At 46.6% G+C, this 12,702-nt stretch overlaps 1 protein-coding gene across 1 annotated transcript in view; it reads right to left on the bottom strand.

The window, feature by feature from the left end:
* Nucleotides 1-2,285: 2,285 nt before the first annotated feature.
* ZFYVE26 (zinc finger FYVE-type containing 26) overlaps nt 2,286-12,702 on the bottom strand; it is a 63,683-nt gene continuing 53,266 nt past the window's right edge. Inside the window, exons 36-42 of the mRNA XM_021679733.1 lie at nt 11,425-11,622; nt 10,522-10,721; nt 9,338-9,479; nt 8,983-9,042; nt 7,362-7,544; nt 6,725-6,769; nt 2,286-4,332 (exon numbers count right to left, since the gene is read on the bottom strand). Of these exons, the coding sequence (XP_021535408.1) occupies nt 4,129-4,332; nt 6,725-6,769; nt 7,362-7,544; nt 8,983-9,042; nt 9,338-9,479; nt 10,522-10,721; nt 11,425-11,622 (1,032 nt within the window). The 3' untranslated portion in view covers nt 2,286-4,128. The remainder of the gene's footprint in view (nt 4,333-6,724; nt 6,770-7,361; nt 7,545-8,982; nt 9,043-9,337; nt 9,480-10,521; nt 10,722-11,424; nt 11,623-12,702) is intronic.

The raw sequence follows: 12,702 nt of genomic DNA, 5'->3' as shown, positions 1-12,702 counted from the left end.
TGAGGACTCTGTAAGTACCAGGAGCACACGAACTTTGTCTATTTTGATCATCTTTATATCTCTAGCATGCAGCTCACTATGTAACTGTAATCAGTATTTATTTGTTGAATAAATAATTGAATGAAAAAATAAGAGATGCATTCAATGTATTCTATGGTCACTTCTCTTTCTCAAAAAAAGCTATGGTTCTTTGTGGGTGCAATCTCATGCAGGTGACATATCAGTTTAACAATTTACTTCTAAAAAGACAGCAGGAGCCAAATTTCCATTGTTTGAGTTCCTGTTTCCTTTAAATTGAGGTTCTTCTGACTGGAAAGGTACGATGATAATAGCATTTGGCTTCCAACTGGATATATGCTTGATGCATGGTATGCACTGGAAGGTTTGAATGAGGAATGGGAAGAAATAGTCAATACAGAGAAACCTTGATGTTTCTAACCCAGGCAGCATGCCTAACAGTGATAATAACAGTAATACAAATCACTGAAGGAGGAAGATCAGGTTTGTGGGTGGAATAGGATGTGTTCCATTTTGGACTTGCTAATATTTTTATAATATTAGCCACGTGGTCATCCATGTGGGTGACTTCCTGGAAACAATCAAAAGGCAGGTCTGATGTGGACAGGAATTAAGAGGGACAGCTTTGGTTTAGAACTCAGCAAGCCAAGATGATTGCTGAAATTATGGGATTGTATGGGAGAGTATAAGGGTCAAGAGAGAATGGATAGAACCTTGAAGAATTTCAGCCTTTAAGTAGGATGAAGAGGAAGTATATAGTCAGAGAAACAAATAATCTGTAGAGGAAATGGGACATAAAATGAACCTGAAGACAGGGTTTTGACAACAGTAGACTGGTGGGTGGGGTAGAGACTGGGAGGTTGTGAAGGAAGGGTTCCAAGCAGAAATAACAACATGAAGAAACGAGCAGGAAAGCACTCCACTGAAGAAAGCCATTCAATAACCAGATGTGGAATGAATTTGTTGTAGAGGAATTGGAAGTTTTAAGGACAGGTCAGTCGACATTATTACTATGGAAGAGATGATGACCAACAAAGGCCATAACCTTTGGGTTATGGGACTATTCATATTTGGTTGCTTGGGTATGAAGACAGTCTAAAAGCATTTGACCTACTTCGTTTAAGCTCCAGCCAAAGATAACTGGTAACTTTGGAGTGTCTCAGGTTTCTAAACATAGTCTATAGTCCCCTATCCTAGAGTTAGATTGGGTGTTCTAATTATCTGTGTTGTGATATATCTTTGTGCCATGTCCATACCAGGTGATTTTCAGGTCTACTTTCATCACAATTTCTGAACTTTTTTTTTTTTTTAATGAGAAATTTAGAAGAGGTCATGTTTCTGGGGAAAGGACATAATGGCAGCAATGCTACAGTCCATGGCTTAAGTATTATACTGTAAACACATGCTCTAAGAGGGTGGCAAGAAAACAATTTAAGCTTCAGTTCTACTTCCCCCAAAGACCCTACACTTGGTTTTGAAGATTTACAATTTGGTTGATATTAAAAAGACATATGGATTTTTAAAAATGATGAGCAGCTTAAAAAAATGTTCGGTACCATTTTTCATGTATCGGACTGGCCAAGAGCCACAAAGTTCAATGGCAAGGATATGGGAAAGTGGGTTCTGTCCTACACTGCTGGTGGAAGAGTTCATTGCTATGACCTCTTTGGAAGGCAACTGGCAATATGTGCCAAATGCACACATCCATTCATCCTTGTCCAGGGGATTTGGGACAAGATAATTCACTGCAGCATAGTTTGTAGTGGTGAGAGAGAGCAATGACCTAAAATATCCAAGAGACTGGTTAAATAATTATGGCACATCTTTCACCATGGAATATTTTAGTCATTGCTGTTTAGTTTACACAGTAAGATAGCTCTGGAACTATACACTAGAAACTGGTAACATTGGTGGCCTCTGGGAGAGCACTGGGTTGAGGGGACAGGGATGGGAGGGACTTTTTTCACTTACTTTCTATACCTGATGAATGTATAACCTACTTCCACCTACAACCCCAATTGAAGCAAAAAAGTTTTCTGGTGGTAGAGAGTACACTAATAGTTTTGAACACATAGGAAACTTGAGATAAATCCTAACCAAAGAGTCATTAGTTATGATGGGAATCATTTCAAGAAAATTCAAGAACTGAAGACCATCTGAGCTCCCCCACCTGGGGTTTCACTTCACACAGAACACAAGGCAAAAAGGAAGGGAAGGGTAAGAGCAAGACATCACAAAAAAAAGTCACAAAGCCAAGAAACTGGTAGGATAGACACTTTATTGTGGCTTGCTTGTAGTAAAACATTCAACCCTTCAACATGTACTTTTTTTTCCCTGGAGACCACAGCGTGATGCTCAAAGACCTTTAGCCTCATCTTAGTCCAGTCAATGGTTACCTATTTTATAGTTCAACTAGTTAGAGGAAAAAAGTCAGAAAAATCTGGTCTTAACATCCCAAATTAAAAGCTGCACGATTTGCAACCCATTCATATAAAGTGCTTATGTTCAGTGCAAAGAGGACAGGCAGACTCTGAAGGGCAAGCAGATGCCAGGGAATGACATTTCCTGGCAGACAGACAATTCTATGACTCAAAGAAGGAAAAACCACTTCACTTGTTAAACTTCTTCCAAAAAGAGATCTAATATTTTCTCTGCCGAGTCTTTCTCTTCTCTATAGGACCAAAGCTCTGAATTTGACAGATGCCCATAATAGTTGTTTTTTTACTATCAAAAAACCTGGTTCAGAGAGAAATCCATAGGTCTAAGCACCAGATATCCTGACTTTGGCTTCCAGTTCCTGTTTGTCTCAGCAACAAATGTGAGATCCTCAGACTGAGCTCCGGCTGGTGGGAGGCTCAGAGTTGCAGAGCTTTCCTCAGGGCCCTCATTTGCAAATTCAAGTCATTAAGGATGACAGACCCTTTCTAAATCGCATCTGGTGTGGGAGTATGAAAGGAGTACTTCACCTGGTTTTCCACCAACTGGATGGGGACCTATTCATTGTCCCCTTGTTCTGACTCTTATCCACAGGCCCAACCCAGGACTCCCTCTGTGAAGACAAAGAAGTGCACCGCCCTCTCAATGACGCTGGGCCTCTGCGTCTTCATCTTGTGGTCCTGCTGAGACTGTGGAGAAGCAGGAGAGAAGAGGAAGCAGCTTCCTAACCATTTTACAGGGGCACAAATAGGGCTGTAATTCAAACAGGCAGTCTAGCCATTTTAGTCCTAGGATCGTGGCTACCATTTCTCTCTTCACTCTCGACTAGGGAGCCGTGTTCTCTCTTTGTGGCAGGGATATTCGCAGAAGCCAGCGCTGTGCTTGTCGGCAACCTTCCTGCATTCTTGTTTGGAGAGGTTCACTTTTCTCTCCCTGTGGGATGGATGTGACGGTGCCCTGCCTGCCGGTGTGTGGGGCTCTGACCCCCTCACTGTGTGAATCCACAGTTTTCAGACGCCGGCACCTGAGGATCCTTCTGTTCACACTACCTTCCAAAGACTCCTGGTAACTCCTTGTGCTTGTGACAGGACATGCGTGGACCAGTTTTATTCCACAATTAGCACTTGCCCCAAGGCCATCTCTGAATTTGGGGAGGGGAAGGAAGAAATAAGAGGCAATCCTTTTGGTGCTGCTCTAGAATTCTCTGTAAAACCCTTCTAGTTATGAGGAGCTACTGAGCATCTCCACACGGAGGGAACTGCATACAAACAGGATGACCCGGGTTAAGAACCAAAACGCAGGGAAGGTTTTCAGACTGGCAGAAGTCTAAAGTAAAAGTGCCTCTTTTTGGTGGGGGGTGGGCGGGATGTTTTGTTTGTTCAGAAATGCTTAGGCGTAAACATGAGTGCACAGGAGAGTGCACGCACACTCACTCACTCTGAGGTAGAAAGAACTGGCCATCTCCAGACAAACATACAGATTCCACAATTTTACAGAAACATGGCACTTGCGTGGCGTGAAAGGTCCTATCCTTGCCCAAGATGGCAAGTAGGGTCCAATCCAGCTCTTTCCGACCTGGGGCAGAGCCAGGGAAGTCCCACTGCACAGGAGGAAAGAGGTAGAGATCATCTCCATCTCTCCTGTTCCACAGTATTCAGGCCCCGCTGCCCATGGTCACTTCCTGGAGCCTGAGCCGTGGGCACCCCGGGTGTGGCTCGTCAGAAGCCACTGTGTGCAGATGTCTTGCACTACTGCGTCCCCGCTGCTCTTGGCGGCCTGCTGCACCTGCTGGACGAGGACTGTGGCACGTGAGTGCTCTTGCTTCACGGCAATCAGGTAGGCAGAACGCAGTTTGCAACATGTCAGGTAGGCCTGAACCTGGCAATGGGGCAGAAGAGACAGCCAGAGAGAAACCATCACGGATGATGAAGCAACAAACACAGAGCTGTGTCCCAGAGCTCGGCAGATCAACTTCTCACCTACCAAATTAATGATTGGGTTCTTGTCTTTCATTACATTGTAGCAACGCTTTAAATATTCTGGACCTTAAGCTATTATACTGTGTTATTTTATAATGATTACAAATAATCTCAGAATTTCAAAAAGAAGAAAGCAGGCAGGCGGGCGGAGTCTGGCCTCTGTCTATTGCTTCTGAGGCTCTCCTCCTCACTATCCTGGGCACTCCAGCTTCCTCCTCGCTTCACAGTCAGCACTGTCACTGCCGACACGTGAGGATTTTATAGTTGTCTGGGTGATGATTTGATTGAGGTCTGTTTCATTGACTAGATTTTAAGCTCCATGAGGACAGGAATGGTGTCTGCTTTTTCTACTTCTTGTACTTGTGCCTAGTGCACGCATGGCCTGGCACGCGGTAGGAACTGAATAAATATGCATTAAGTGAATGAATGAATGCACGAATGGACGAAACATCATATCTCTCCCTTACCATGGGCACACACAGATACCCCTTTCACTGTTTTTCTGTTTTGACCTGCTGTATTTAACATCTTGTAACTGGAAATTCAGGTAGGAACATGCACACACACCATTAGAAAAGGTCTAATTAAGGTCTCATCACACGTTGACTTGACTTCTGCTGTTTGGATCAGAAGCGTCTCAGTTTTGGGTATGAGGGGTGTCTCTCTTGCATTCTGGAGGCCTCCACCTCATAAAGCCCCAGTGTAGTGGAGACCAGAGCCCATGCCTTCCCTGGCCCCGACCTCACCAGCACGTTGCTGGTTTGCCAGTGTTCTAGGCCAGCCAACAGCCAGGCCCTCAGGAGCTGCCTCAGAGCTTCCACCAGCAGCTGCCCTTCTGCTGTGACAGTCCCTTCTGGTGGCTGGAAGGGACTCCTCTCCCTTCATGTTTCAACCTTCCACCTTCTTTTCTGTCTTGGTCGCTGAAGTCTTTCTTTCCTAAGCTCAACTACAGATAGTCTGCTAAAGCTAGAAGATGCCGGATATTCTCTAAGCTTACTAAATGATCAAGGCCTGCTGTCTGGGTATCTACCTGCTGCCCCAGGATGTTTGCTCTCACCCACGGGTTTAGCTCTACTTACTACCTATGGTGCATTAAACATAGTATCACAAGCGGGCAAGCAAGATTCCTACCTAGAGAAGCAGGGCATTTTGCCAGAAAGTCTGAAATAGGAACTGAGTAAGGCTGGTTTTTGGCAAGACCTTGTGGCCTGAGATCACTTAAGTGCATGAGAACAGCTGTTGAGAGAAAAAGACCTGAAAAAGTAAGAACTGTCGAGATTTTAATGCATGCCTTTCCCAGGGACACAGCCTTTCTATTGAGGGGGAGGCTCACTGAAGGCTTGGAAAAGGACTGCAGTTTGGGACTCAGGGAACCAGGGTGTCTGGCCTGGCTGCTGGATTCTCACTATGATTTTGAAAAAGTACTTCTCTACAATTCAGAATATTAGAATTCCATCCTTTCCATAAGAGGTCATCTGGATGCTGCAAGCATAAATGAAGAAATGCTCGGAACATATTCTCCCTAATCCCTCGACTGAAGGCCTGGCAAATTCAGTCCAAGGATTAGCAACACTACCATGGGGAGCAGCTCTGTGCTTCTGTAAGAAGCCATGTGCCTGACATTAGTTTTCCTCAGGAGGGACTCAGCTGCAGATCTTCCCGCTGCTAGTGGCCAGGGCAGTCTGGCTTGGTTTTCCTATGCTTCTGCTGGCCTGTGGGCCTTCCTCCAGATGGCGGGTGGATGAGCGTGTGGTTAGGCACAAGGAGGAGCAGCTGGGAGTACTTCTATTCTGCCTGGTACTCCTTGCAGAAGCACTGATTTCCTACTCAATAGAGAAGAGCTCATTGACCGCAGGGAAGTAGCCTGCTTGGAGAATGAGACACGAATGGCTATTTGTTGCTCAAGGGCTGGGTAGGGTTTTTTCCTTCCGGTACAAGGTACCCTTTTCCCTCCAGGATAAAGAAATGCCTACCCACTCTGAGAACCTCATTCAGTCAGTCAACCTGAAGATGGAAGTGAAGGATTTCCTAGGGGTCTCTGAGAGAAGTTCTGCATGAAAATGGAGGTGAAGAAGTGGGAAGACAAAGGCTCATGAAGTCAATGTTTGTGTGTGCTCCATCTACCTTCTCCCTCTGCACCCCTGCCTGGGCCCCTGCTCCACTTCCGGATGACAAAGAAGTGGAGATACAGGTTGAATGGAACTGTTGTGGGGAGCAAGGGATAAAGGTGAAAAGGTTAGCTCCAGGTGCTGCTCATGACACGAACAGGGTTTGGAGACAGTTCTACTCACCTTGTTGTCATCACTGTGTATCGCCTGGATCAGGCCCTCTAGCTCCTGTGCAGAACAGAAATAGCGGTCGTAAGAGGAGGAGGAGGAGTCCCCAGCGTGGGAGCTGAGGCCCAATCCAGCCTCAGCCTGCCTGTTCTCTTTTTAAACTCAACTTCGGCTATAAGAACACCAAAGGAAATCTAATGATTAACACTAGGTTTGGGAATTTGAGGAGAAATAACAGCTCCCGAGGGGACTGTCCGTGGCCTTCACACATGGATGTGGCTCTGTTTACCCCATGAAGAAGCCACAGGGGGACAATTTCATAGGCAACAGGCTCAAAGACCATCTGCAGACCCACCCTGACCTCCTCTACAATCACAGGGAGAAGCTCAAATGGGTCTGCCCACAGGTGCACATGTTAGACAGTGGATATTGAGGGACGCCTGCCAGGGATAGAGGTTATACGCACGAATTTTCTTTCCAGGGAAGGGTTGATTTGGCTGAGACCATTAGTACAGAGGAGTCAGAAAGATAAAGGGATCTTGCGGAGTTTCAATACATCATGAGTGTATCGTGGCGAACAGAAAAACCAAGAGGGGGGATGTGAAGACCATGAAATAGATGGAGGAACCAAGAGGTACAGGAGTGAGCGTACCTGGGGTGGAATTCTCTTGAATGCTTCCAAGCAGTTGAGGAGGATGGTGTCCCCATCACTCTTGGCCGCCATGCCTGACTCACTGACACACTTGAGCAGTTGCTGTATTTCGCTGTATTTCTCCCTCTCCACCAACTGCCGGGCAGCTCTGCAGTAGGTGGCGGCGGCGTCCAGCTGGAAGTCCTAGAACACAGAATGAGGGGCTTAGGGGAGCAGGGGACACCGGCAGTAGGAAGGAAGGCAACATTTAAAAAGCCCCCACTCTGCTTGGTGTAGATAAGCCATATTGATTGCAGTCACAATAGAAAATACTCATATGACACACAAACAAAAACAAGCAGAAAGTTCCTCTTTGGAATAAGGCAGACATTTCAGGAAGCAACCATAAACATCGTAACCTTGATATCTAACATGGTATGGTACCTCACTTAATGCCATGCCACTTTCTTTTTTTTTTTTTTTTTTTTTTTAAAGATTTTTTTTTTTTTTTGAGAGGGCGAGAATGAGAGAGAGAGAGTACATGAGAGGGGGGAGGGCCAGAGGGAGAAGCAGGCTCCTTGCTGAGCAGGGAGCCTGATGCAGGACTCGATCCCGGGACTCCAGGATCATGACCTGAGCCGAAGGCAGTCGCTTAACCAACTGAGCCACCCAGGCGCCCTGCCATGCCACTTTCTGAAAATATTCTAATCAAATTCCCAAGGCCAGTTCGTTCTTCTAATGAGCCACCTTTGTCTTAGGAAAGGGATGTTGGGGGTTGGTATTTGCTGCTACGGACACTTGGTGCTCGGCCAAGAGATGCCTTAGTATTTGGAAACAGACCAATTCACCAAAAGACTGCTTTGCTAGAAACTACCAGATAAACACTTTAGGCCCAATCTACGACAATCCTTGACAGAGTCTGAGAGGAACTGCGGCTCTGCCTGTCCACCAGGGGTATCTGGGTGTGGAGAGCTGTTTCCAACACTGAAATAGGTGGAATAGAAAGGAGTCAGTCTGATCACTCATGAAGCCATTGATCGAGACACACACAATGTGTTCCAGACCCCACTTGCCCAGAGAGTGATGGTCCATAGGGTAACTGTGTGGAACTGTCTGGGGAGGGCCAGCGCGGGGGGTGGTGGTGGGGGGTGGTCTGGAGAAACTCTGCCCCTTGTGGTTTCAGCGCCCTGCTCCAGACTCTGCTCCAGCGCCACAGTCACACCTGCGTCCTCTGACCACAAGCACAGGAAAGGTACTCCTTGAGCCAACTCCTAGGGATGGATGGAGGGGCAGTTCTTGATGCTGATGGCCCTTCCTGCTGCACAGGACCCCCGCCAGCCCCCTGCCACTTCCTTCAGCCATGCTCCCCTCAGAGGGCAAGCAGAGGCTGTGCAGGGGAACAGCTGTGGGGAACCCGGTTTCAGGTCTTTATTTGATAGCTCTTGATGAATTTGTCATTGGTTACTTGGCTTCTGGCAAAGTGCCCGAGAATCTTGAATCTGACACAGTTCTGTAATAGCCACCTTGACTTCATTCGTGACGTATATGTGTATCTGCTTCCCTTGGGATAAAAGTTTTCTGAAGTATAACCTCTCATGGAACTGTGGCCAGTTCCATCCATCTTGAGTGATTCAAGTCATACCTGCAGAACACGGAATGCAATTCCAAAACCATCTTCCACATTTTTCCCTCCTAGCATGACCTGAAAAGGAGAGGGAAATGTGCTTAAAGAGGCAATAATTACGGAGTAGCCCCTCTATCAAGAAAGAGGGCCCCCATCTATTCAACAAGTATTTGTTGAGACTCTACTCAGTGCCAGGCACTAGGGATACAAGAGTAATCAAAATGGACTTGATCCCCAGCCTTCTGTGGCTCACATTCTAGTGGGAAGACAGCCTTCAAACGAACAACTGAAATACTAACTAGACGATAACAATTGTGGTAAACTTCTGAAAGATAAGAACGGTCTGTCAGAGGTCTGAAACATTCGAATGTACCTTGCAGGCAACATCCATTTTCATGTGGTTATTTCCAAAGAGAGTTGGCAGAGGCAAGGTGGTGATCTGCGAGGTCCCAGCACTTTCACACCGATGTAAGAACCTGGTCACTTCCATCTGCAGCTGAAGTGTATTCATGTGCCTATGATGACAGGAGACGCACAGTCGAGCCTCATGAGGGGCTTCAGGAGTGACTAGAGCCGGGGGACTGAGACACCACGAGAAGATGGCATTGGAAAAGGCAAAAGAAATGATATGGTGGAAGAAGAGATCCAAAATACTCTCCGAGCAGTTACAACAAGACACAAAGGGTGGTCTGGTGCCCTGGACAGAGGTGCCTCCGAGGGGCCAGAGGCTCCGTGGGACCGGAGAGAGTCCAGGCCCCGAATCAGGAAGTGTTTATGTAGCACCTACGTGCTTCAGACAACAACAGAGGTCAAGAGGGACACGAACCCTGCCCTCACAGAGTTCACAGGCTAGAGGAGAGATGAATAATGAATGAACACATAAAATATTTAGCGACTGGGCCTACAAAGGCGATAAAGGCAGGGTGCAGCATTTACTTTAGATGCTGTGTTGTAAGCAGACGGAGTGAATGGATAAGCCAGCCTAAAGACTGAGAGGAGGGAAGGGCTTGGTGTGTGCAGGAGCCCCCAGGATGCCAGCATGACCGCTGCTCAGCAAGGGAGAAGGGAGGAGCGTGAGAGGAAGATGGAGACGGGGGCAGGCCAACATCTCGCAGGACCTCTTTTGCCTGCTTACTGGAAGGGGTCTGATCCTAATACATCCCCCGCTCTCTTCTCCTACGAGCTCCTCTGTAGGTTCTCCAGGCTTGTACTGGCCACTGTCACTCAGGAATGATTCCTTTATTTATTTTTAAAGACTTTACTTATTTGAGAGAGAGACAGAGAGAGAGCGCACACACACACAGGGAGAGGGAGAAGCAAACTCCCCTCGGAGCACAGAGCCCAATGCGGGGCTTGATCCCAGGACCCTGGGATCACGACCTGAGCTGAAGGTAGATGCTTAACGACTGAGCCACCCAGGTGCCCCAGGAATGATTCCCTTTAGATGTGTGGTTCTCTTTCAAGGGTTCAGGAATGGACAAGAGTGGCTTCATCACCAACAGACACCCCATTCCAGCCCTTCTGCCCACTCTAACTGTTCCTTGAGCCTCGGGCTACCTTGATACATCAGCTGCAGTCATCTTCTTTTGGAAGAAGGTGGTTTTCTTCCTTCGGGTGCTGCGGGAGGTATCTTGGAGGTAGATCTTCAGGTGGTCCTTGGCCTTAAGCAGCCACGAGAGCTTCTCTCCCAGTTCTGTGTAAGTCTTCGCTTTGTGACTGAAGAACCGGATACAGGTCATGGCGGCCCGGACTTGGTCCTAGAAGAGGAAAATGAACATGCAGGTCAAATGAGATCAGGGATACTGGAGGGTATGGTGTAAGGAGAATTCTGACCTGATTTCCACCCATGAAACCTGGTTGCCAGCACCCACTTCTGTCACCAGCTGCACAGCTATTTTGTATCAGTTACTCCTAAGCCCAAGGGATCCTAAAGCAAAAAACTGACTGGCTGAGCTCCCGGGAAGGACTTTATTCCACCACAGAAGAGATCTTCGAAAAGGATACTTCTGATTCTCCATTTAGCTTGGCTTCGCTCTCACTTTGGCTTTGAGTGGTTCAATTTCTCTGTGATTTAGTGTTTCCAACCCTCGGACAGATTGGGAGACATTCATTCCCTCTCCTTCATACATCTTCTCTAAAAACACTTCTCCATCATTCCTTATGAATTCTGCATTCAAGCCTCATGCTTATCTTAAAATTGCCACAGACCTCTTTTTCACCTTCATGTTCCTTGAATTCTGAAGAATGCTATTATTGACAAGGTTAAGGTTTGCCTCTTTGGGATGGGGATGGAAATCCTAATGTTATTCAACAATGCTAGAGAGCCACATGGATTTGCTCTAGGGTTGGTCTAAGAGTGAGGCCAGGGGCCCAATGATAGTCTTGTTCCCTCATCTTGCACAGTCTCCCCGCATGGCAGGGTGTCATCAACAGAGGTAGAGAGCAGGAAGGGGCTATTACCTTCATAAACTGCTGCAGCTCGTATAGAATGTGGTAGTAGTTCTTCTTCTGTAAATGTTGGCAGGCAGCTATCAAATACTTTCCCCAGCTCTCTAAGGTTGGATCAATGGACTCTAGCAAGTTCTCCAAAGTGTGTAGCTTCCCACTTTTATAGCTTGGCTGGAAAATGCCTTCTATGAAGACTTCTGGAGGACTCTCCTAGAACAGGGCAAGGCAAAAAGTCAAGTCTTTAGCCTGCTTCTGGCACCGTCTGGGACCCACCTAGATCTCCTTCTACTCTCACACCTTAGGCTTCCTTCTATAGTGGTGCTTCTTAGCTTCTTAGCTTTTTACATGTCACAGACATGAGAGAATCTCACTCTAGTGACTGCTCCACTTCTCTCCTTTGCTGAGTAGAAAGTCTCCTTGACCAAGTCATCTACACTCCCCATCTCTGATTTCTCTTCTGTGATTGTCTTTTAAACCCATTCTTACCTAGTTTTTGCACCCACCACTCCACTGAAACTGCCCCTTACGTCACCAATGACCTCTAAATTGTTACATCTAAAAATCTGTCTTGTTTTCCACCTGAACTATCAAGAGCTTTTGCTACAGCTGATGGCTTCCTCCTCCTTGAAAAATTTTATTTGGCTTCTAGGACACCACCCTTTCTAGGTTTTCTTTCTACTTCTCCAGCTACTCCTTCTCAATCTTCTTTGCTGATTCCTCCTAATTTCCTCAGGGCTTAGGAGGAACCTGTTCTCTTTCCTTTCTATACTCACTCTTTTGGTGATTTAATATAATCTCATGGCATTTTTTTTTTTTTTAAAGATTTTATTTATTTATTTGACAGAGAGATAGAGAGCACAAGTAGGCAGAGGGGCAGGCAGAGGGAGAGGGAGAAGCAGACTCCCCACTGAGCAGGGAGCCCGATGCGGGGCTCGATCCCAGGACCCTGGGATCATGACCTGAGCCGAAGGCAGACGTTTAACCGATTGAGCCACCCAGGCGCCCCATAATCTCATGGCTTTAAATCTATTTGCTGATTATGCCTAGATCCCTGTTTCCACCTTGTTCATTCCTCCTGAATTCCAGAAGTAAATATCCAACTTATATCCAACTGCCTACTCAAAATGTCCTGTTGGGTGTCTACTACACTTAATACACCTAAAACTACACTCCTGGTTGTTTCTTCCAAACCTCTTCTTTCTGTAGTCTTTCCTTTCTCAGATGGCAATTTTGTTTTTCTAGTTGCTCAGGTCAAAAACTTAAGTCAAATCCATCCCCCCCGCCTCAGAA

Source organism: Neomonachus schauinslandi, chromosome 9 (assembly GCF_002201575.2).
Source record: "Neomonachus schauinslandi chromosome 9, ASM220157v2, whole genome shotgun sequence".
Lineage (NCBI taxonomy): Eukaryota > Metazoa > Chordata > Mammalia > Carnivora > Phocidae > Neomonachus > Neomonachus schauinslandi.
This window is presented reverse-complemented; position numbering and strand designations above follow the sequence as displayed.